This window comes from Ambystoma mexicanum, chromosome 3q, assembly GCF_040938575.1.
Source record: "Ambystoma mexicanum isolate Mex_15411 chromosome 3q, UKY_AmexF1_1, whole genome shotgun sequence".
In the NCBI taxonomy this organism is placed as follows: domain Eukaryota; kingdom Metazoa; phylum Chordata; class Amphibia; order Caudata; family Ambystomatidae; genus Ambystoma; species Ambystoma mexicanum.
Window position 1 is genome coordinate 390,552,901 of NC_090926.1, and position 26,175 is coordinate 390,579,075.

Genomic DNA, 26,175 nt, shown 5'->3' on the forward strand with positions numbered 1-26,175 from the left:
GGCCTGCCCCCACCTCGCTCCGTCTCACCTGTGACCTCCGCCACCGCCCCTTCCAGCTGGGCCTTAGGCGCCCTGCTGATAATCTCCAGGGCCTCCCTCAAAGCCCTAGCATCAACCAGCCCCTTCTTGTTAGCTCCCTGGCCCACCATTGTGCACCACTAATCTGGGTGAGCACCAAAATATAACCCTTTGAAAGTAAAACTAACTAACTAAGCCCCCGAGCCAGATACCTACCCGTGGAGGACTACCCTAGCCTGGGAAAAACCGCAAGCGAAAAATTGCGATATAAAAAACCCACTAACGCCCACAAGGTTTACAAAATCTATATTTCCAATATAGAAAATATAGCACCTTATTATTCTGGAAAACCCTTACCCTAAAGAACCCCTCCCCAAACCCTAACTTACAACGAGAAAACAGCCCAAAACCAGATCCCAAAAACCAAATTGGGGCCCAGAAAGACAGTAGAACACTGCCCCCTGGCGGCACAGAAGCCACACCGCACTGGCCCAGGAAAACTAAACGCTGTCCCTTTAAGGGAACTGCAATGCCCTCTATCCCCTGTTTAGCGCTACCGCGTATACGGGCGACCTGACTTAGAGTGCCCTATAAAAACGAAATTCCAAACTAAACCACACAACAACAGACGCCCGGGCCCCTTCCCTGCAGGAAATCTGCTGCTCCACCTAAATGAATGCAGCGAGCAGGCCCACCGTAGGCTGCAGGAAAAACAATCTGGTCCCAGGAAGCCGCTAACCCCGTGCTCCCACTTCTCACCAGAAAACACGGGACCCGCCGGTAAGCCGACAAGGGGTGTCTTATCTACGGCACCCCTACTACCCGTTCCAATAATAACTGTCTATGTAATTTTTATTTTTTTTTTAAACTAACAACTACCTAACCGTCCACTCTACCCACCCTCCGCTGCCTCACCTGACTAACTCGCACGCCTGAAGGCCCCGCTAATACCAGGGAAGGCTCAGGAGCAGGCACCAGGACTTGACAATTGGCAAGTCCAACCGTCGCCTGCCTCCCGAACCTTCCCTGGACCCTTAAATACCCCTGGGCGGTGCTCTGCCCCCCCACGGCCACTCGCTGGCCGTGTGCAGCGCCAAAAACCTCCCCGGGGGGAAACGCTTCGCGTTCCCCCCGGGGATCCCCTTCAGGCGGAGACGCTGAGATCCTCAGACCCAATCACAATTGCGTTCATATAGTGGAGCCATGATTTATAACTCTCCACAGTAATTGAACAGCTAAATTGTGTCCTTGTGTAAACAACAAGAACTCCAAGCCTCCGATGAAGAGCATTGTCGCTCGAAACACGTGTTAGCCTGTCAAAATACCAATTAAAACTAAGCTGTTTTTGCACCTATAATTGTGTTTTGTGCGCAGATAGGAAGCAAACGACCCCCTTTTTCTTATAATGCTGAAACACTCATCACTTATGGTTAGACAGTCTAACACAATGTGGTTGTATCCTTGCAATGTCCTGCCTAGAGTTCCACGAGTCTCACTGCCAGGGACGCCGCCCAATAACTGCATGCAGGAGGCTGTAGTGCAATCCATAGCAATAGAGAGATGTGAACAAATTCACACATTTAACTTTGAATTGTCAGGGGTTATTGATAATTGGTGCTTGAGGACTAACGATTAGCCAATCGCAATTATGAATGGCCAATCGGAAGGAGAAATAACCATTCTCTCTCTCTCGCTCTCTCTCTCTCTCTCTCTCCCTCCATCTCCCTCTCTCGCTCACTATCTCGCGCTCTCGCTCCCGCTCTCTCTTCTCTCTCTTTTAATTCCAAATTCATTGTCACTTGAATTGTAATATTAACTTAATGCACTGGTCAAGGAATCCCACATTTTGATTGATCATTTGCAATGTATCTTCATGCCTACATCATAATCTTTGAATCTAAACCTGCATGATGCAAGCGTAGGAGGCCCCCAGCATTCTCCCTCCCCTCGTCACTTCTGTTAAACTTGTTCCACGCTCTCAAAAGGCGATCCATGCTCTAAGGCTTCACTGTTGGTTCTCGTTCTGTTGCAGATCCAAACACGCCTTGGGTTATCCAAAAATCGATTGTCAGCGTTTACAAAGGAGCAGATGCACGCTTCCAGTGCCTTCCTACAGACCCAGCTGTGGCCAACGTGTCCCTGGTGCCAGATGGAAATCAGCTGGAATCATCAGCCGCCATATCATTCAGCCGTCAACGGGGAATAACTCTACACAATGTGACGGTGAATCAAAATGGACACTACGCATGCGAGGGAGTCATGTATGGAGAGAGGAAAACATCAAACACTATTGAGCTCTCTGTCAAGGGTAAGCACTGCAGGTAGAAAGAGTATGGGAGCCAATCACTAGGGTACAGTCATCAAGGAATCCTGAGGAGTACCTTTCCACAGTACACAGAATACACTGGCAATGAGAGTACCCAAACCCGCACTCAGTGCGGCAATGGGCTCTTGTTTTGGGGGATTATCAATGGCTATCTTTGGCGTCCTCATCATAGTTGAAGGTTTCATTGTTTCTAGTCTGCAGCATTTATATCTGTAGTTTATACTATGCGGAAGCTGCACAAATATCCAGTGCATTTTCTGCATAATCAAATATTATAATTCCGGTATGTGGACTGTGGATATATTAACTATATATGAACTGTGCATGAGGTGTTATATAGTCATTTAGTTTGTCTTGCCCAAGAGCACAGTATGACTATGTGAGATGCGGTGTGCGAGTAAGAGAGAGTGGGTGGTTGAGTGTGTGTGTGTGTGTGTGTGGGTCGCAGACTATGCTTGGATGTGAGTAGTAAAATATGTGGAAATTGTTGCTTGCGTTAAAAAGATGGCAGGCTTTGAAACGGTAGCAAGAGGTTTGGCCTTGGAAGAAATGGTCGAATGCGATTTCATAGAACTTTAAAAAACGATTTCTTCCGCAAATATTTGTGAGGGGTGGGTTTAGGTGTATAACTACTCTGGGGGAGTTATGGGGATGCTGCGGGGGTCTCCCCCGCATATATTTGCAGCACAATTAAAAAGATTGGACCAGGTCACAAAACCCTTTGAAACCCTTTTTCCGGTGTTCATAAGCAATCTGCTTGGTAAGGATTCGTGAATGCGCACGAGGCAGACACAGAGCAACTCAGATGTCTATTCTTTTGTCATTTACCAGAGATTCCTGCTCCTCCGGTAGTAGTACTGGAAACTCAAGGACTTATGCGGATCGTGGGTGAAGAATTCCAGATAACCTGCACAGCAATCCATTCGGAGGCCTGCACTGTGGTGTGGCAGTACCCATCCGACCATGTAAACATCTTTGTACGTCTTGCTTTGTTAGTATTGTACAGCGCTTTTATTAAATTGCAGGAATTTCAATGAAAAAACAAACACCAATTCACCATTTTAAGAGGATAATTCCTATGACGAATCCATGAAAAGTGCATTGTGTAAGGTACATAAAATATTGCTTGGCAATAACCTATTTCATAGGGTTTTCAGAAACCCTCTCCGCCGATTTTACGTGAAAATGCTTGACTTTAACAGGTAGATTTGAGTTGTTATAAGTCACTTAGCATAACTGTGGAATAAATACACAGATTGTCCACCAAAACGGATTTTGAAAGATATTCCCAATAGACAACAGTGCAATCAAGACCCCATTCTTCTATGTACACTTTTTAGTGGAATTCTATATGATACTGTCCAGAGGCACACCAATGGGTCACTTTGCCAGTCACAACCCCCTCTGATGCAAAAACAGTTTTGTAATCCCTCATATGCTGGTGTTTGCATGTTTGTATGCAATCAATCCGATGAAAGGATGGTATGATAGGGCAATTCACAAAGCGCAAAACAACACCAAAGGGGCACCCTAGCGATGACCGACACGGAAAGGCTAAACATCCTGTAGACGGAGGGTTACATCAAGCACTGTAGGCAGAGAATGGTCTTCCTCCGATTCCAAAACATTAATAGCTGGTGAATCTTGAGTGCCTCCTCCTACAATGAATACTAAACAGAAGCCCCCTAAACTTGAAAAGATTAACTGAGTGGATTTCTCCATTTAAAACGAGGAGTAGCTATCAAGCCTTTATCACTGGAGAACAGGTTCCCTTTAAGTGAAACCGTTTAACCAGATCCCCACCGACTCTACGCAGCACCATTGATGCCTTAAAAATGATAAGGGAATCTGCTGGTAGCTCGTGCGGTTTCCAAAGAACAGGAGATGTGGGAGCTCACCGAGAAGACAATGGAACCACCCTGGCTGCTGGGTTCCGAAGGACCTGAAGCTGGCAAATTAAGCTTATCAGAGGATGCTAGAACGATCTGTTTTTGCCGTGGTTATGGCACAAGCTATTGTGGCACAATCAGATTCCAAAACAAATTGGAGAATTTGTGGGACTAGGATGAGATGGAATCTCAAGGTGCTAAAATAGCATTTACCTGCGCTGACATAGAGTGGTATCAAACATAACTCACAAAGATGTTATATTATCATGAGCAGGAATTCATGACTCAGCAATAGCAACATATGAATACCAAGTGTCCACCTTAGCTTTCACATGTGCCCTGATAGCAAAAAGGATTCGTTTTTTGATTGGTTTAAGCTGAACAAGTTGTTTTTCATCCATTACTCAAAGATGCCAAAAGTGCCTGTATGGAGCCCAGATTTTCTTCCTGTTTTTCCGTTAGTCGCAACACAAACTATCGTAATTATGAATTCTCACACCTTCCGCAAATAGTAAATGATATAACTGCTTATTATGTCAAGGGGGAGTGACATGGCTCTTCCCCATTGGCCAATTTTGCTCATAAATTTGGTATGGTTTGGAAATTGGCCAATGGGAGGGGAAACCGCAACTTCTCCAGTCACGGCCGCTGACAGGTCTCTCAGCTCGGTGCACCCTATCATCACAGGCATGCTGTGCTGAAAGTCCGGACACCCACCTGCACCATTGAGCCTAGCCCAGGCCGTACCTGACCGACATCGTCCGGGCACTCAAGCATTCCCCCGCATCTCTAAAACCCACCCTGCTCCTTACCATAGTCTAGTGAGGGGTGAATGGAACCCCCCCCTGCTGCCGAATTCTTTGCCGGGCAACACTGGCAGACACGGCACGGCCCCTGAACCTCATTTGTGGGCTGCCTCTGTTACTTTGACAGGCTGGCAGATACAACCCGGCAGATTTCTAAGCTCCGCCCCTCCCTCCTCATCAAGTTGCTTCACCCTTCACTATGCTTAACATAATAGCTTTATAAAACATATCCTCGGGCTGTACCTAGAGTTATGGGCCCATAAACCTTGTCAAACACCCTCGCTATGCTTGACCCTTTAACTCGGTCTTCAGGGCCCACAACAGCCAGTATGGTCCTCGGGCTAGCTCTATAAAGCTTAAATATGTATGTTAAACAGAGCAGGAGCGTGCCATGACCCCTGGGGGACTCCACATCCAATGTGGTAGAAGAGGTTTCAGACTAGCCTAGCCTTAAGACACATGTCCTGTTACGAATAAAGCAGTCAAACCAGTTCCTACCACCAAGGGGTGACTGATTTCAGATACCGTTAATTATCAAATTATGTTGGAACAACTTCTATCAAAAGCAACCAATAGATACAGCAGCAGTGAGATGCCAGATCCATCAGCTTCCAGTAATTTGAAAAGATTTTCTTTTACATCCAAGAGAGCTGGTCTCTGGTTCTCTATTAGACCTAAACCCAGATTGTCTGTCCGCTCTGTGGTTGTGTTTTTCTGTATAGGTTTGCAATGACAAAGAGTCCGCCTTGTCCAATATCGTTATCAAGAATGCAACATTAGATGTAGGGCTATAATTAGAGCTTGCACATGCTTTCAAAGAAGGTGGGGGTCATTACAAGGTGGGCGGTAAGGGATTACCGGCACCGGTAAGGGCACCAGTACCGGTAATCCCTTACCACCCTACTACGAGGTCACTTAGCAGGTCCCGTCCTTAACGCCTGGTTTTACTAGGCGTTATGGAAGGGACCCGTTAAGGGACTTCAGAGCTAATAGCGGACCCGTTATTAGCTCCATCCCCATTCCCATTGAGCCCTATGGGGGTTCAAATGGGAATGGGAATGGTTCCCAGAATGGGGATTTACTGGGTCCTCCAAGGTCGGAATGATCCAGTAAGTTCCTATTCCGGGAACCTGTTGTAATGTTACATTGTCTTGCCACTGGCCTGGATGCTTGCTGTAGAATGTTGGTGCATGAATGCAGCTCAGGAGAATGTTGGGTGGATCTGTGTGTGAATGTTCTGTGAGTGTCAGTTGGGGGCCTGAGCTGGGTTGAATGGATGGCCGGTGGGTCTGCTCCTTTGTGAGTGATGTTTATACCTTCCCATGTCCCTGTCAATGTCCACGCGTGCTGTAACTATAACAAGAGTAACTGGAGCAATGTACAGATTGTACATATGTAAAATAAAGCCTTGCCTGGAAATAACTTAAGTCTCCACAGCTGGTCTGTGTGTCCGGTGTGACTAGTAAGAGACATCACTACAAATGGCGACGAGGAAAACCAGAAAATTAAGAGGACATGGAGAAATGGACTGGTCAGCGTGCTTACAGAGGAGCTGCAGCTACCATAAAGTACAGTAAGGAGTGCTGTGGGGGGGAAGCAGCATTAGAGTGACCCACCGTTCCCCCAACATCTTGTATAACCGTCCTGCCCAGCATGCATAATGGATAAAGAAATAAGCTCATAGGATTCCCTGGGAGGGAGGCCCCCATCCAACAGATATGCCCAGGAATTACCATCAAAGAGCAACATGGGGCGGCTGTGATTTAGTCAGACCCACCTGAAAGACATATGAATACGAATTGGAGATACGTTAAGTTGCTATGACTATCTACAAGTGACTTGGTGGAGTAAATGCCGTAATTATCCAGTGGGTGGCGCCAGAGCTCCATGTACTTTGCAAGAAACGTGCATAACAAAATTATGAATGAACATGGCCCGTGCGTATATGGAGGAAAAGTGCCGTGTGTTTGTGATCAACTTCGATCAGTGATGTTTCAGTTTCCCGTAAAGTTTTATAATCGTGATGTTGATGAACAGTTTGGCATTCAGTACAGTACAGCATGGAACTTGCCATTTGAATAATGCTGTGCGTGAGTGGCGGTTGCAGTGTGGGGGCCCAGCGAGGTCCTGCTCTTTCAGATCCAAACAATGAATGATGACGTTGCCGAACGTCCTCTAGGTGATGGGGATGCTTAGGATGTTGGAATTTCCAAGGAACGTCACTGCGTGTGTTTGTAATGCTTGGAACAATAAAAAAAAAAAAAAAACACAGCACCTCCGGTGAATGACATTATTACGCAATGTGACCCATCATACAATCAGGAAGTTATGGATGTGAGGAAATAATCGTCCCTATACGGGATGCTGCTAATGTTTTCATGCATTGTAAAGCATTACGCGTTTGAACTAAGACTGCCTCCGTACAACTTAAGGTTTGTGTTGCTCACGGAGTATTTGAAAGTAGTCAGCCCACGTGTAACAAGGAACGTGTAATGAAGTATCTCTGTTTCTGGATTTTAAAGATTTCTCCATGTTGTGCGACCACATAAAATGACACTTGAAAACGTATTATGTTTCACTGGAATCGTAAGTGTTTTTAAAGGAAGATGCATCTAATATTTAAAAAAAAGGAAACAAACGGTCATCAGGAACTTTTGGTAAAGGAATGCAACGCACATCTTGATGAATACAAGACATTGATGATTTGTGATGATGATAATGCTACAGGAATGCTATATTATGGGTTACTTAATTTTTTTGCTTCTTTTTGCGTTTTTGAATTTAGTTTTATAATGGTGTGGCCCTGATCAAGCCAACACATGCTGATAGTTAGAACTTTTATGGTGAATGCAATTTTTTTTTTCTTTGGTATAAGAACTTAATTGAAAAAGGATTTATTTAAAGATAATTAGGCAAAGTTTAATCAAAAAGAAACGTTTTTGTGCATATGCAAGAAGTTATTTCAGGTGTTTTAAACACATGCATCATTTTATGTTTGTAGTTTGGAGTTTAATGTTAAGGATCTTGGAAAAAGTTAGTGGGTTTAGTGATGACCTATGTATGTAAGGTATTGCTAAGTGAACGGTAAGGATATCCTGTAATAGTACTGGGCCATTGTCTTGTGACGTTTGTCTGGTGTTGTGGCCCTAATTGTGAAGTGTCTCATCCCGACCATGACTCATGTGTTGCTGTTCATGGCCGAAGTACAGGGTAATCTAAAGTGTCATATATTTATGTGATGTGTTCAAAGTTGTAGGTATTTGCCAGTATATGTGATGAAATTCACACTCACTTATGAGGTACATATGTGATATGTACACTCAAGTATGAGGTACAGTGGTGGCCAACCGGGTAAGGGTTGCGCCTGACAGTTATAATAATATTTATTGGAGTAGTATTTGTCAAAGTTAATGGTCAACCATCATTAAGGTTGCTATGGTTCGAGTACAGTGGAATATTTAGTGGAAATTTAAAAGTAAAGTTATATCAACCAATTGGGGTTGAACTGGCCAGCGGGTGTAATTACAATGTATATAGAGTGCACTCTAGTTAATAGGTTTAGTTATTAGAATGTTAACTATTGTTTCCCTACAGGTCAAAGTTAAGTTGTTCAATGCATTAGTGCTACCAGGAGCACATCATTTGTTACATGTCGTTTGTGTGTGTGATCTGGTAGTGTCTGGTTTGGATGATATTGGTGATAAGTGACGTGCGCTTATGTTCCCCTTTTCTGGTTGCAGTTCGATTGTTGGTTGTGGTGGTTTGTTTTTCCTTTCTGCGTGTTGGTGATTCTGTGGGATGTATGAGGGAGTCAAGTGGGAGCGATTTGTATTTGGATGTGATGTGAGGGTGTAAGAGGAAGAGGAGTGATCTAAGTAGCCCTCTGCAATTGTTGACCTGTCATGGCAACACCTCTTGTTGTGCGTTAGTTGGTTGGACTTGGACTATGCCTCCCCAGGGTGTCATGTTTGTGGTGACACCGGGTCCGTGGTGGGGCAAATGCGTGATCCCCCCCTGTTTTTCCCCACCTGAACGTATGATTGTTATCCTGGCTGTGTATGGTTGGTGCCAGAGTGTGGCAGGCTCTGTGTTTGGATGTGGCAGGTCCAAATGGAAGGTGATTGTTTGGTTAGATGTTTTGGTGATGGGGAGATGTTGTGGTGAGTCTGTGGTGAGTCTGGTATGAAAGGGAGATGTTGTAATGTTACATTGTCTTGCCACTGGCCTGGATGCTTGCTGTAGAATGTTGGTGCATGAATGCAGCTCAGGAGAATGTTGGGTGGATCTGTGTGTGAATGTTCTGTGAGTGTCAGTTGGGGGCCTGAGCTGGGTTGAATGGATGGCCGGTGGGTCTGCTCCTTTGTGAGTGATGTTTATACCTTCCCATGTCCCTGTCAATGTCCACGCGTGCTGTAACTATAACAAGAGTAACTGGAGCAATGTACAGATTGTACATATGTAAAATAAAGCCTTGCCTGGAAATAACTTAAGTCTCCACAGCTGGTCTGTGTGTCCGGTGTGACTAGTAAGAGACATCACTACAGAACCCGGACCCAGAATGCGGTAAGGGGGTAGGCGTGGTGCTAATAGCGCCATGGCTACCTCCAACCTCGTAATGACCCCCGGTTTCTTTAATAAAGGGGTGACCCAGACGGTTTTTAAATGCTCGAGGATAATACTTTCTTTGAAAGATAGATTAACTGCGCCATCAATCAGAGGAGCCGTTAGCTGTGCAGGATGCTTGATGACTATGTTAGAGCAGGCCTCTGCAGGACAATATATGATTGGACGAATGTCAGAAGTGATAGTCTGGAAGGGAACAACTTGATCTAAGTGGCAACAATGGATCGTCACAATATGTTCTTTGACATCAAGTATAGGAACCTTGGCTACTGTTGCCAAAGATGTGGATTTGTGGGAAGTGACAACAAGGCACTGGTCAGTAGCCATGTTATTGTAACATTCATTCCGATACAGTGACAAAAAAGGACCTCTCATACAGACAGACACATACATGTGTCTAAACTTTTTAGCAGCTATTGAGACTCTTTTCGCTAAGCTGTTTATGACTTCACTTCTAGGAATTTTGGGGATGGGCAGAAAATATCTGTTTACGCTGGTGAGGGTTATTTCTCTGTGCTGTGTTAATGCAAATCATTAACCCGGTCACCCGGTACCCCACCTGGACCCCCTAGTCCTCCCTTCCCCGTCACACACAAAGCACTTTGAAGCTACATCTGAGCAGAAGAAACAGCTCTACATAAGAACAATAAACAACATGCATGCAGAAAAGTGTAATGTTGTCACACAAATGTACAACAAATGTAACAGAAAGGACCCTTTTCACACTTACAAATCAAAGTAGCTTGCTCCCTGTGGACTCTGTTGCCGGGTGCAGTGGGTGGGCTTGGGCAGGGCGGGGGAGGAGGTGGAGACACAAGGAGAGGGGTCCAGAGCTAGTCGGCCGTGCAAGTACTGCATTAAGGCCTGCAGCCTCCCACAGGGCTCAGTGTGGTGGATTCCCTAAGGCCTGGATTACAGGATCCACAAGATCATGGAAAAGCCTGCTTGAGGTCTGCTTGCCTTTCAGCATAACCTCCCACAGCTCAGGAAGCAAGGCATCTCTGTATCACTCGCCCAGGGCTTTGCATACATTGCCTCGTCTGAGGGAAACACCAGATGTGAGGTCTGCTGCTCTTTCTCTTCTTAGAACAGGACAGTATTGGTCCAAATGTTATTGATGATGATGTGGCAGAAAGAGTTCAGATGTTCCACGTTTTGGCCTTAAGTAATTGCTACAGAAGATATTGATGTATATTGTTTCACAGAGACATGGCCTGCGGTAGTGGCCCTGTAGTTATGGTTAAGTTGCTCAACTTAACCAGAGAACCTTTTGGGCGGCTTATAACTTTGCCCCCCCTGGACATATCCTCACGAAACCTTGCAAAAAAAGTATATGGCCCGTCAGATTGATTATGTGAAGTTGGGTGAGGTTTCGTGCAGGGGGAGCAAAGGTATTGGGGGGCCCAAAGCCCCGGACAATCTGGCTACTGACCATGACCAGGCAGGACCAGAAGTAGGGTTAAAGTGGGCAGGGCCACTAGGGACCAGCTATGTGGCAAAGTTTTCCGAAATTGGGATAAGTTTGAATGGGAACATAAATTCTTCTTGTGGGTACAGGTTGAAATGCTGGATGGGATTGCAGTAAATATGCACAAGGAGGTTCAGCAAGAACTTGAAAGCATGGTTTTGCAAATATGTCCTGTGCTTTTTTTCCAAAAGTGTAACATGTAAGTACACAACAAAGTGATATAACATTGGTGTCTGGCTAATGGGCCTGGCCGTCAGCAAGGAGAAATGTGTACTGTAATTTGCTTATTGGGCCAAACGTCATGGCCGAAGCAGTAGGTTTTAATGGGAAAAAACATTCTGCTTGCGGTTACAGCTTGAAGTGGTGGACTAGATTACAACAAACTTGCACAACAAGCATTAGCAAGGACCCAAAGCATATTTTTGTAAATATGTCTCTTGTTTTATTTTTCGAAAGTGTAAGAATGTAAGTAGAAACACTAGTGATATCCATTTGGTGTCTGGCTAGTGGGCCTGGCTCTGGCCCTCTGCAAATGCAAATGTTTACTCTGATTGGTTTATTGAGGAATGTGGCATGGCCGAAGCCTATGCCCCATGGATTTGGAGACTGGCCATGGCTGGAAGCCATGAGCACTGGCCATTGGTTACATTATTAGGGTATAGTGGACACTGAGCTAGGATGCAGGGTAGGTGCATGCATCCCGCTGTAGGAAGGAAAATCCTTTTTTTAGCACCCCGGGTTACCGCTTTGGCAACCCGGGGTGCTAATGGCCTTCATCCCATAACGGTCCTGAGCCCACATTATCCACCCTCGCTTCACTTCGGCCGATAACATGGGCTGCTGGGCCGTTAACCTTGTTCCAGCCTCTGGATCAGGGGATGAACACCAAATTATTTCCATTAACATAACACAAAATGCTATGGAAATGTTGGAGAATCTTATTGAGTCTATCTACTTTGTTGAGAAATGTAAAGGATATGGATTCTATAAGATTATTTCTTTTAGTTCTATTTTTGAACTGTGAAAGGTGGTTCCTAAAGGAACTTTGTATTTTTGCAGGAGGGGTCAGAAAGTAAGGTGGGAAGGAAATGAGGGAAGAGGCACCAACCACTAATATGGAGGGGCAGGTGGACAGGTGGACAGGGGGAGATGTTGCACGTGTGTTACATCTAAGGTAGAGGGCAGTGTTTCTCATACTGCTTGATTACAACTTCAAAAGCACTTCCAAATTGCTCCCCCCTGCAGAGTGGTGTGTTGCAGTATATACAGAGTACTGTTGTCTTCGAAAGATATGGATCAAAAGCCTCTTTTATTGCTTGCAAGGTAGCTGGTGGGATTTTGTGTCTCATAGAAGTAGGCTGTGTAGTTCCAGTATTGGTTGAGGAAGATGAGGTGGAGGAAAACAGCATACTACTTGCTAAGAAAGGAACAATCTTTCTGAGAGCATTGCAATGGTTGGATTTGGTGAGGGGGTGCATGCAGGTGGTCCCGTAGGAGTACTATCCAGGTAGTTCGTGACTGAGCACTCAGTGCATTTCAATTTGGTAGCTTTATCCTTTGGTACATTCCCAACAGTGGTAAAGAACTGCCACACGCATGATTCTCTCTGGGTGCTCGAGGTAGGCCCTTCCTCTACCTCATCATCTTCATCCTCTTCATTGTCTTTGGAAGTAGTGCACTTTTCTTCTTGTGTAGGTCCTCCAGCTGCTGGTGGTGGTTGCTCTAGGGGAGGAGGGATGGCAATAGCTGATGCCATTTTGAAGATAAATAACAGTTTTTCTAATATTCTTCCAAGTATGTGCTCTGTGATTGTTAATGGGTAATGAGTAGGAATAGGTGTAGGAGCCTTGCAACGGTAAATCTTGAGCTTGAAAGTTCCCGGAGCAGCAGGAAATGAAGTTCTGAACTGTTTGCGAAGCACGGAACCATTTCCAAAGTGCGGATATGTTCACGGACACGTCATGCCGCGGAGGATCACGTGACACTGTCTGGAAAGTCTGTGATGACGTCAGACATTCGCGAACAATCGACGAACACAAAAAAAGTGGAAAAAGTTGCAAAAGTTGCAAAAAGTGTATAGTGTTAAACATGTTGCTAGAAGGTGGGGAATGGCAGTGTTTTAAAGTGAACCTTTGTGAATTGGAAAAAAATGTTGCTATATTGGGGTAAGCATTATATTAGTAACCTGTAGGAAATTAGCGTGCACTGGTAAAAACCCATGAAATTCACTGAACATTTTTTGTTAAAGGGACGTTATGGTTAAGTTGCACTAATAAAAACCTATGAAATTCAGTGAAAAAACTTAGTTAAAGGGACGTTATGGTTCAGTTGCACTAATAAAAACCTATGAAATTCAATGAAAAAACGTTGTTAAAGGGACGTAATGGTTACAAATAAAACCGAAAAGCCTGAGAAGCTAGCTAAGCAACCATAACTTGTGCCACCATCGTGCACTGCTAAGACTAACACCCAGGACATGAATGATGACATCACAAATGTCATTGATGACATCACTGATGCCATCTCATTTTAAATTAATTTTAATAAACAGTCCCTACAAGGGGTTCAGTTTATAATTTGGAAACACAATGTTGGGTGTGATTGGGAGAACTATCATCAACTTTAAAGAATGTTCTCTTGTAAACAAATCATTATATTCTAGTGTTGTTGTTAGTAGAGGAACGTAATCATACATAAATATAAGGAATGGTTGCAGCAGGCACCACAGAAGGGAAATATTTGTAATCTGGACATTTCCGAAAATAAAATATTGAATGCTACCTTATGAGAGTTTTGAGTGATGTTAGACATGGAATAAATAGGTAACAATTGAAAACTTACCACACACTTGTGTGAGTAGAAAAAAGACATTAAAAAATGCACAGTGCATACAAATTAGAGGCACATAGAGGGAAACTAACGCAAGGAAGAAAGAAACAACAGCACCAAAAAATTACAATAACATTGGAGTTAATCATCATGTACACAAATTAATTGTTTGTTTGAGGCCTACTTATTGCCCCATTTAAGTGCACCATGATCTCAGTTTAAACTCTAACGAAAGTACTTTAAAAACATATAAAAAGGTTAATGTGTAGATATATAGCACCTTTTCAATTTTGGAAATTCTCATTATCAGTAAAAACAAAAATCTAGCCTAATCATGTCAGTAAACAAAAACAAGTGGCCCAGATATGTGATGTCGATGTCATCAATGACATTTGTGATGTCATCTTTCATGTCCTGGGTGTTAGTCTTAGCAGTGCACAGTGGTGGCGCGAGTTATGGTTGCTTAGCTTACCATAACTAGTGAATTTTCTGGGGGTTTTCGGTTTTACTTTTAACCATGACGCCCCTTTTTATAACGTTTTTGATGCATTTCATAGGTTTATGTTACTGCAACTTAACCATAACGTCCCTTTAAGAAAGTTGTTTGACTGATATATATGACACGGCCCGCGCTAGCGGGCGTGTAGTTATGTATGGTTAAGTTGCTGAACTCATAGTAAGAGCACTTTTTCGGCAGCTTATAACTTCACCCCGCTGGAGGAATCCTCACCAAACTTTGCAAAAAACGTAGATGGCCGGCTCCAAATTTTTTCACCAAGTTGGGTGAGGTTTCATGAAGGGGGGCAAAGAGATAGGGAGGTCCCAAAAAATATGTTTTCCCATAGACTGAGTGGGGAAAAACTTTGCGCACGGCTACAGTCCGAATGGCTGGACAAATTTTCACCAAATTTGAGGGGTGAGCGGGGGCTTGTGCCAGAAAGCGTGCTTTTGTGTGTTTGGTGGAAATCCAACCAGTACTTTTGTTGTATACAACTGAAATGTACATCCCCTAAAATGTCCCTGTTCGCTCTGTGGACCGAAGTGTAATTGGTGCGCGGTATGGCGTGATGTCGCCGAAGAGTGGACGCAGCCGATGGTTGGCTGGAGGGTAGCTATGGTGTGTCAGAGGGTAGTGTTGTGCTGTGTGTGTGGCAAGATTGTAAGAGATAGTGTGCGCGGCTGGCACTTTTGTATGTAGGATTGTGCGCACTGAAATTAGTACTTATATAAGGCTCAGGTCTGGCGTCCCATTTTGCTGGTCGCTGTGCGGGCGAAATTGTGATTGTACTGCAGTAGGCAGTGATGGTATGTGTCAGAAAAGATAGCTATGACGGCGCCATGTTGTGTGGGAGGACAATATGGCGGCGGAAGGGCCTGAAGAACATAGTGCATGGCATGAGGTGGGTGCAAGAAGGGATGGAAAGGGGGCACGAGTGAGCAGCGCATTGTGTGAGAAATGTTACGAGAAGAGGAGGGTGGTGTGCCAGCAGAATTGGCTCACAGTATGGAAATGGGTGGTTACCTGAGTAGCCAGGAGACCTGAGATTGCAGGCAGCCTTAGGTATGGCATGGGAGGTACAGGGGCGGTGTGTTAATGTGATAAGTGTTGGAAGGAAAAATAGGAAATAAGGGGCGTGCATTGCACAAGACAAGACAATACAACTTAAAGAGAGGGTGTCCTATGCTGTGAGAGGTAAGTCAGTAGTTCCTTTTATGGGTGCAGGCGTAGGAGAGGAAAATATGTCCAGTGTCTGAAAAGTTATGTGCAGTGGTTCAAAGTAGGTGGTGCATTGTTGCTTTGTGTGTGGGTGTTTGGTTGTGGTGATTGTTGGAACAATGTTCAGTTGCAGATGTGTGTGGGTGGAGAAGTTCCACTGAGCAGTCCTGCAGTGTGTCACGTCAAGTGGTTCAAAGAAGGTGGCACACTGTCCGTTTGTGTGTGGTGAATGGTGGAAAAAAACGTAGAGTTGTACATGTGTGTGGGGGGAGATGTTCCAGTGAGCACTCCCCCAGTCTGTGTACTGCGTACTGCAATAGGTTACTGTACATATGGATGCCGTTATGGCGGTACTGGTTCTTATATGTGGTTCTGTACTGTGCATTGGCCAGATTAGTAAGTGCTTGGATTGCGCAATGCAGCATTGCTTTTGTGCATGTAGTGCAGTGTTCAGAGCAGGCTGAATGTTGTGTGGAATGTGCTGCTAGGGTGCCATACTTGCAATGCTTTGTGATTGCAAGTGGGTAGTGGGGCAAAGCACAGCCATATGTGTGTGTGCTATGGTAAGTGGAATACGTGTCCTTGTATCCCTGCATTGTGGTGCGGTGGTTGGTTCGAAGTGCTGGAGGCTATGTTGGTTTTGTTATTTGGGTGCATGCTTACACTGTGACCTGCATGGCTCTAGTAAGGTGTGGCGGGTGTGGGTAAGGCCTAGACTGTTGGGTGCATGGCTGAAAAAAGAAGGTTCAACGCACATGGCACTGAAGTGCCACTTGAGGGTAGGGGATGGACAACAAAGAGGGATGATTGTAAAGAACGTAACAACGGGTGTGTGTCACATATTGTGCCCACAGGCGCTTGTAACACAGTAGTAAGCATACTGTAGACAAGGTGTTAGTACCGCAATTTGGTGGTGGTGGGTGCTTATGTGTAGGAAAATAGATGCAGTAAGCGTGCAATTTTGCAGCAACATTTGTATTGAACATGGTGTGCACTGACAGTATAGTAGCATGCTGATTTTGTAACGATTCCTACAAAGTGTTGTGCACACCAAACATTGTACCTTGCTAACGTCTTGGATGCCATTTGTGAAATTGTGTGTGCCTATTAACATGTATACAATGAGGTAGCGCCGGAGAAAAGGAAGTAGAAAGGGAAGATGGACTGGTTGTACTTTACTGGGATGCGTCCCGCGAGGTGTTTGGAGCACCGCATGTGCCACTATCTGCCCTTATCACCATGCTGGCCAATGGCCATGAGGCTGTTGGGATTATCCAATCAGGTACAGTGAGAGAGCTTAACTCTAAGGGGCTGCGATAATGTTGTACATTATACAGTTCGTAGTCAGGATGGCTGACATTGCGATATTGTCTGGACTTTCAGTGATGCCTTCGTGATAGATCAACGCAAGTATATCCTGGAAAGAAAAGTTGCTGCCAATTTCGCTTTGCAAGGAGTGGACGCATTGTGGAACGCTGTGTAGGAGCACAATTCTGCCATATGAACGCACTTTGCAAAGACTTGCCCACTTTTGCTACAGCGGATGTTGGCGGCACCCACTACAGCGGCATGCATATCCATTACATGGGTTGCAAAGGTTTGTTTCGTCGACTGAGAAGCGTTGAAAATCCCACTGCGAAGCTGCTTTTCACATCCATGAAACTACAAACAGTATGGGACACTGCTATTGGATGTTGATCGGAGCCCGAGGTAGGAAGGTGTCTTATTAACAGAAGCATGTACACTTTTGCGTCAGGTGCAGCAATGTTATTCTGGAACGATTACCCCATTAGTTGTGGAAATCCGCAGTTCTCTCAAGAAAATGACATTTCTCTGTCGCCCTTTGGTAATGCTGTGTTGTTTGTCCATCTACAAGATGCACTGAAGAAAGTACTGTACGAATGTACGCACAAGGAAATAAACAAGTAAATAGTATCCGAAAGAAGGTGTTTCTGTATAAGCAATTTAAAACAAAAAAAGGGGAAAGCTTTCTTCATAGGCGCCTTCTAGAACAGCCTTCCCCTATCCTGCTTGCAAGTTATTTCACCGTGGCCGCATGCAGTTGGAAAGCCAAAAGACTTTGAGGAATGCATCCATGCAATTGGAACTGCACAGGCACAGGGATTGCGCAACAGCGTTTGTGGCCGTGGTGTGTACGCAGAGGCCTGTTGTACAGAAGTAATACTTTTAAATGGACAGCTCTTCTTTGTCATTGATGGAACCGTTTACAACTTTTTTACCAGTACGCAATGATGCCGTGCTGTTAAGAGCACACTGGAAAGGGAAGAAGGAATGTGTGTGTTTCATTCGGACGAGTCCTTCGCCGTGCTTGGGTACACGCACGTGCATCTACTCCCTTTCTGTGCAAGCGACAAATCAAATTGGGACAAAAGGGACTACCGCTGCTGCCGGTGTAGGTGTTATCGAGGGCTGTTTATAGATTTCTCCACTAGTGTGCGTAGCCAGGCACAGTGATATGGTTGTAGTGAATATAGTGCACAAAAAGGTTTCAAACCTTCTTTTTGTGGTGGTGGGTGCTCTTGTGGATGAATGCGGATGCACTCCTGTTGAAATGGTTTACTAACTTTTACACTGCACATGCTGTGCACTAACAGCACAGTAGCAGGTTCGTTTTGTAACGGTATCTGGGAAGTGTTGTGTACGTGTTACATGCTATCGTCTTCCATGGCATTGGTGGAATCGTGTGTGCGCATCTGCAGGTATGGAATGTGGTAGCGGGGGAGAAAAGGTAGTGGAAAGGGAAGATGGCCTACCCCTGGTTAACTGGGGTGCGGCTTTCGCTGTGTTCTGAGCACCGCACGTGCCACAATGCGCCCTTCTTACCGTGCTGGCCAATGGCATGGGACTGTGAGGATGATGCAATCAGGTGCTGTGGGTGTGGTTCATAGGAAGGGGCAGTAAAAATGTTCTACATTGCACAGAGGGTAGTGAAGATGGCTGACATGGCGAAACGCATAGTGTGGTCTTTAGGTGATGCCTGTGTGATACATCTGCACCAGTATGCCCTGGAAAGAAACTTTAGTGCCAATTTCGGCTTGAAAGGAGTGGACGCATTGTGGAACGCTGTGTACGAGTGCACTTTTTCTGACATGCATGCACTTCCAGACTTGGCCACTTTTGGTACAGCAGATGTCGTGGTCATCCACCACTGCGGCATGCATATGGGTTACCTGCGTTGTGAAGGTTTATTTTGTCGACTGAGGAGGTTGCTCACTCTACTGAAGTCGCGTCTTCCCACTGCAAAGGTGCTTTTCTCTTCTATAACTCCACAAAGAGTATGGGGCGCTGCTGCTGGATATTGTTCGCAGGCGGAGGCAGGAAGGTGTGTGACTAACAGAAGCATGCACACCTTTGTGTCTGGTGCTGGAATGTTCTTCTCCAACAATGACATCATTAGTTGTGGAAATGCAAACTTTTTTGAAGACAATGAGCCTCATTACGAGGAAGGCGGCCAAGGATTGTACGGTGCCGGTAAGGGACCGGCACCGTACATTCCGGTCCGCCACATTACGAGGTCTGCAGCGGGTACCGCTAAGGACGACTGGTCAGACCAGGCGTACTTACCAGGACCCGCTAGCAGACCCAGATGCTAACAATGACGGGCCCGTTGTTAGCATCCTCCCCATTCCCATTGAGCCCTACGGGGGCTCAAATGGGAATGGGGATGTACCGGGTCTGGGTCCCGAGAATGGGAATTACCGGCACACCAAAGTCAGCATGGCCCGGTAATTCCCTATTTCTGGAACCCGGACCCGTTATCTGGTTTGGGGGTAGCCATGCCGCTAAAAGAGGCATGGCTACCTCCAAACTCGTAATGAGGCCTAATGGCTTTTTTTTGTTGTTCACTGGTAATGCGATGTTTTTTGCCCGTCTACAAGAAGCAGCACAGAAGGTACTATAAGACTCTCCACACAATTAAAGAGAAAAGCAAATAGTATCCGCAAAAAGTTGTTTCGCTGCAACCTTGCAAAAAAAAAAAAGGTTTCTTGAGAGCACCTCCTACAACGAACTTCGCGTACACTGGTTGGAAGTCCTTCCCCCACGGCCGCACGGAGCTAGACAGCAACATCCAGGGACTTTGAGGATGGCGGCCATAGAAATGGAACTGTACAGGCACAGGGATTGCGCAACAGCGTTTGTGGTCGTCGTATGTATGCTGAGGCCTGTTGTAAAGATCTAATAGTGTGATATGGAGAGCTCTTCAATGTTATTGCTGGATGCAACTGCAACTTTTCACCACGCAATGACGCTGTGCTATAAAGAACACAATGGAAAGGGAAGAAGGAATGTGTGTACTTCATTTGGACGAGGCCGTGCTGTCCTTGGGTACATGCACGTGAGTATACTCCCTTTTTCTGGAAGTTACCAATGACAATGTGAACTATGACTGCTGCGGGTGTGGGCGCCACCAGGGCCAGTCCATAATCTTCCCCACTAGTGTGCGTACCTAGACACAGTGACATGGTTGTTACTGCTTGCAGACGCTCTGTAGATGAGCAGATGTGGTACAGCATTATTTGCAGGGCAAACCTATTTGCCGAACTTCGCTGCTGAAAAAAGATGTAAACACATTTCACAGCACTTCAACGGTGTGCCTTTTGGCTGGATTGTTGTGGACATTTTTCACCCTGCAAGGAGCCATACATTATTTGTAAACATGCATGCCTGTGCAATGGCACATAGCGATGTGTTTGTAAGGCAGCCCTCTTCAAAAAATACTGCGTACATTGCTCTACCCTATACTTTGCCATTGTCAGAGAGTCCGGCTCATGTCCCCGAAATGAGGGTCAACGCACACTGTAGGTGTGGTCGGCTGGTCACGTTGCCACTGCTGTTGTTATGCCGCTCGAAAGCCACATCCGGGAACTTTCAGGATAGCGGCTACGGAAATGGGACTGTACAGGCAGAGGGATTGCGCAACTACGTTTGTCACCACGGTGTGTACGCAGAGGCCTGTTGTAAAGATCTAATAGTGTGATATGGAGAGCTCTTTAATGTTATTGGTGGAAGCGTGTGCAACTTTTTACGAGTAGGCAATGTTGCTATGCTGCAAAGAAGACACTGCAAAGGGAAGAAGTACTGTGTCACCTTCATCCGGACAAGGCGGTGCCCGTCCTTGGGTAAGCGCCCGTGCGTACACTCCCTTTTTTTGAAAGCTACCTACGACATTGGGACATTGGGGAGTGTCGCTGCTGCGGGTGTGGGTGAGAGGAAGGGAGGTTCATAATTTTCTCCTCTACTGCGTATACTCAGCCAGAGTGAAATGGTTGCTGGTAGTTGCAGACACACTGTACAATACCACTTTTAGCCATTCTAGAATTGCCACAAGTGACATACACCCTATTTCTTCTACAAATGGTTTGAAGAAACACTCTCTTACCTCTGCCTAGCCAGGCCTGTAACATGTATTTATCACACAATGCTGATGAAAATTCAGAAACCTTCCGCAGTGTTTGTGTACCGTGTGCAGTTTGACAGATTGTGTAGGACACTGAGAGATGTCTTATGAAAGTCGCCAATGCACTTTGCACACACCCCCACCAGTGTATGTGTATCTTGTGATGTCTCAATGAGTGTGTAGGGAAGTTAGTGCTGTGTTCTTTGAGCCTTTATGCACCTTTCACACACCCCTAATACTGCATGTGTTCCTTGTGAGATGACATTGCCTGTGTAGGAAATTGAGCGGTATATTATGTTTTTTTTATTTTTTTTTATTTATGCATTTGGATTTGTAAAGTGCCCTACAAGCCCAAAGGCATTGAGGCATTCTTGCATGACATTGTGTTAGTGACATGCACTTGTTGGATACTTGGGTCATGGTTACAGTGATATAATCTTATGAAGACCTTACACACAATCCAATCCTTTAACCACTCGGAACACACAAGAATACAATCAATGCAAAAAAGAAAGGAAATTTACAGCACAACCTGTCCTCACAAAGAAACTCCTGCTCAAGGCCACCAAGGAAAGAAGTATCTCCTTATTCTTCTCCATGAAAGAAAAATTACTCTATTAAACCCATTCGATTCAACCTGTAGAAAAAGCTTTTCTACAGTGTGTGGTGAAATTATAAAACACACTTCTACATCATAAATAGGATTAATCAACTTAAGAGGACATTTGACCACCTGAAGCTCCACACTTTGTGGTAAAACACGTGTTAAGGAGTATTGGTTGACTAACTAAGGAATGCTTTGTTGAATTATTTTGATGTAGATGTCTTTTACTGTTTCATTACAGATTGTCCCACATTCAAATTGTTGTGCTTGTTTGCCAGTGGTTGGTGTGGGCGTCTAATGTCGCTCCTGCTAACTGTTGGGTGTTAAGGTAGGCAGTCACTTTTTTGCTACAAGTAGCATCTACACTGCTGCCAGGATATTTTTGTCATGCTTACTTAATAAAATGTAACATCACGGTTTGTACCACCAAGTATACCTGTTTTTTTTTTTTTTTTAGTTAGGCTTTCTTAGGCCTCTACATAACAAAATGTATTTCACCTGAAGGTACACTTTGATATTTTAAAAAATTACTGCATTTACCTACTGCTATAACTTTGTTAACTTGCTCGTATTTACTCACTGACATGTTGTTTGTTTTAGCAAGACCTATTGTAATGGTTCATTTGTCCAGAAGTAGTACATGTGTCGTCCTCTCATACATTGAGGTTTCATCCAGTTCTACAAATCCAACGTCACTGGTGAATTACATTGTTGTTCTTGCTACGCTTGACGAGGGAATTGTATTGTGGTGATGAAAGTGGTGACAGTATGTACACGTCACTCATTAGCTACATGTGTTCATTATTATGGGTGACAGTATATGAGATGTAGCACATCAGGCAGTACGCTCCTGTGATGTTTTGAAGGCCATATGCCAACTGAGGTCATTTCCTGTGATGCGTTCAGGTGAGGCTTCATGTGACATCATGTCCTGTGATACTATGTGCTGCCGTTTCATTGGGTGCAGTTCATGTGGCTTCATTTTCCGTTATGTCACCAATACGGTAGATACAATTTTTGAAACTTTACGACTTTGCTACACATTTTCAGGCACACAATGTTGCCATGTGTGCTATTGGACGACTGTCCCCTGGATGCTTTTTGCCTGGACAGCGTTTTGCGCATGTGAATGGGTGTACTACGCACACCGTTGCAATTTTCTACGGAGTGATATTGCACCACAAATGCGCCAAAACATTTTTCGGAAGATGATGGCTACTTGTAGGGTACACCAGGTGGGATGCTTTTATGCATAGCTATCTGTAGGACGTGGGTGGATGCTTTGCCTACATTAACGTTCTTTTGCATATGCTCCACATTGCTCATGTTACCAGGACACAGAGAAATACATACACATGCCTGTACTTGCACTATGCACACACGTCCATTCTAGCACGCATTGGTAAGTGGTTGACAACATGCTGACATGTGGAGCCTGCTGCCTTCATATGGATGCATCCATTGTAATTGTGGGTAGTGTGTAGGACACCTATCTTTTGGTTACTTGCAAGCATTGCAAGGACAACTGTCTGCCGCAGAGTGAATGAAATTTCACGAAAAAAAGCATATCACCCAAACACTTAGCTCCATTACCATTATTAATGTTCTCTTTTCCACATTCCAACAACCCGGTAGGGAAGGGGTAGCACAAGTGCATACTTACTGTGGGGAAATGCGGATTTGCAGATCTTGGTTGTTAGGGCAGGAAGACATTAACACGATTTTTCAGGGGATGGCGGATTGCGACATGGAGAAGGAGTACACCTGCAAGTGTGCCACTACCATTTCATTATGTCCAAAACAATTCTCTGTACGCAAATTGTAAGGACCCACAATTGTTGCCTATTGTTTTCACTTTGCATTCCAGCCTCTCCATTTTTCTTTTGCTATGCGCGCCTCTTGTTGTGCAAGGGTTGTGCTTTCTACTGCCTTGCTTTCCAATATGTTTTCTTACCAAACACAGAATCTGGTTGCTGTAAATGCAGGAATATATCGTCCATAATGTATGCTTCAGACTACAGTGCGTAGAAATGGGGTTACTGTAGAAAGTCTTTCTGTTATGAGGGACTTTTGTTTCCGGACACTGGAAGGTGCCTGCCATTGCAGCGTTACAAAAAGACACCTTATACATATGTACTGTTGCATAATGCAACATCAGTGCGATGATTAGAGAAAGTTCTGCTTCATTACTATATTGTACTGAGGTTGTCCTCTTACGTCTTGTCATTCGTGACTCTGCCCGTTACTTCTTTGATTCCATGTACAGTAGCAGTGCGGTACGATTGTCCAAGGCCGACTTTAATTATGCTGTTGATGCATTACCTTAAGGTGTCCTCCCAATTACCTCCTCCTATTTTCTTTGTACGTACAGAATTTTAAACCTACACTGTTTTTCCTTGCCATTGTCCGCCATGGTGCTCTTTGCATATCTTTTTTGTGTTTGGTGCTTACTACCACAATGTAAGAGATTAGCAGCCTTCCTTAGCAGGTTGCATGCCACCCAATGTTCACAAACAGACATACAGTCCGCGAGTGCTGTCTGCATTAACATTCTGCCAGCACTACCACTATGTTGCACAATTGTTTTTTACAAACTAAGGTTATGCTGTTAAAAACCAATGAAATTCACTGGCAAAAAACTTTGTTAAAGGAACGGTATGGTTAAGTTGCACAAGCAAAAACCTATCAAAATCAATGGACAACCGTTGCTATAGGGACGATATGGTTACAGGTAAAACTAAAAAGAATTTTTTTTTTGCAAGTTATGGTAAACTAAGCAACCATAACTCGCGCCACCAGTGTGCACTGCACGGACTAACACCCATGACATCAAAGATGCCATCACAAATCTCATTCATGACATCACTGATCACATCACATGTGCATTTAGTTATCATGGGAAGCCTCCACATGTGATTGGTATGGTAACGGTAGCAGAAAACTATGAAACATCATTGGAAGAGCCATTATGAGATAGGTAGTTTATTGAGCAATGCATGGCTTTACACACCATTGCATTACAGACTTCTTTGCACTACATAAGCAATTCATGTAAACCGTACCCATTGTCCGCACCATGCCCTATACAGTGTTACATTGAAAATCTTCCCATTTCAACTAGAGAAATCATGAATGCTTTAGTTTTAGAGTTTCGGGTACTGTAAGACATGGAAGAAATGAATAACTACATAAGTGCACTAGTAGACACCAAATATAAAGACAGCACAATGCATACAAACATGAGCATATACACGGGAATTAAAGAAAGCAAAAAAGGAGCACTATTAGCAGAAACATGGTCATAACATAACTGATTATCTTCATGCACAGAAATCATGGCAGTGTTGTACACCATCCTCTTCCCCTGAATGTGTATGTATCATATAATGTTAGCATACCGTAATGAAAGTAGTGTAAGAACATATGAGAAGGATGCTGTACACAAAGATAAACCCTTTTGAATTGTTAGTTCCTGACTGTTAGTGAAGGGGAGCACCTGGACTACTTATAGCACTGTTGAAAAAAGAGGGAGCCACACATGTGATGTTATCAGTGATGTCATGAATGAGATTTGTGATGGCAACTTTGATGTCATGGGTGTTAGTCCTTGCAGTGCACTGTGGTGGCAGGAGTTATGGTTGCTTAGTTTACCATAACTTGCCGAATTTCTGGGTATTTTCGGTTTTACCTGTAACCATAACGTCCCTATAGCAATGGTTGGCCATTGATTTTCATAGGTTTTTGCTTGTGCAACTTAACCATAACGTTCCTTTAACAACGTTTTTTGCCAGTGAATGAATATATATAAGGGTGCTCTATTTGTTGATAAAAAGATAGGGAGCTAACCGATTTAACTGGTTTAAGAAACGTTATATATATATATATATATATATATATATATATATATATATATATATATATATATATATATATATATATGTAATGTTTCTTAAACAGGTTACATATATACTATCTAGCCATTTGAGCCAGGTCATGCATTCCACAACGTCACCTAGAAGCCATTGATGGAAGTTCACCTCCAATTCCGAGCCACATCAGCGATGGATTGTGGGTATGCAAATTAGACTAAATGCAAACCTTCTTCTCCAGGGTATGATCTTTGTCTTAGAGGGCAGTGCTACTCTATACATAGCTTAATCAACCGACATTTCACAAGGCTGTCAGGACAACCACATACCTGGTTTCACCCTTACTATCTTACTTTCACATTTCAGGTGAAAGTTTTTTTTCCAAGTCTTTTTGAACCCACCATAACGTTTTAGATATATATATATATATATATATACACACATATATAGTTAAGGTGTGTAACATGAGCCATAGAAAATCCAAAAATTCTATTGCTAATAACTTTTGACTTGCATGACGGATTTGGCTGACATTTTCCAAATGAAATCTTTATCACGCATACCCCCCTGCCGCGCAGACTGGAAGTTATGGGAGAGATTTGTTTAA

General features: G+C 44.3%; 1 protein-coding gene across 5 annotated transcripts in view; it reads left to right on the forward strand.

Moving 5' to 3' along the window:
• Positions 1–26,175, forward strand: part of CSF1R (colony stimulating factor 1 receptor) — a 300,046-nt gene that overhangs the window by 103,920 nt on the left and 169,951 nt on the right. For 4 of the 5 annotated variants that reach the window (XM_069654065.1, XM_069654068.1, XM_069654069.1 and 1 more), the window contains exons 3-4: positions 2,051–2,326; positions 3,176–3,321. In XM_069654065.1, coding sequence (XP_069510166.1) covers positions 2,051–2,326; positions 3,176–3,321 — 422 coding nt within the window. The remainder of the gene's footprint in view (positions 1–2,050; positions 2,327–3,175; positions 3,322–26,175) is intronic. The other variant, XM_069654067.1, reaches the window with a different exon arrangement.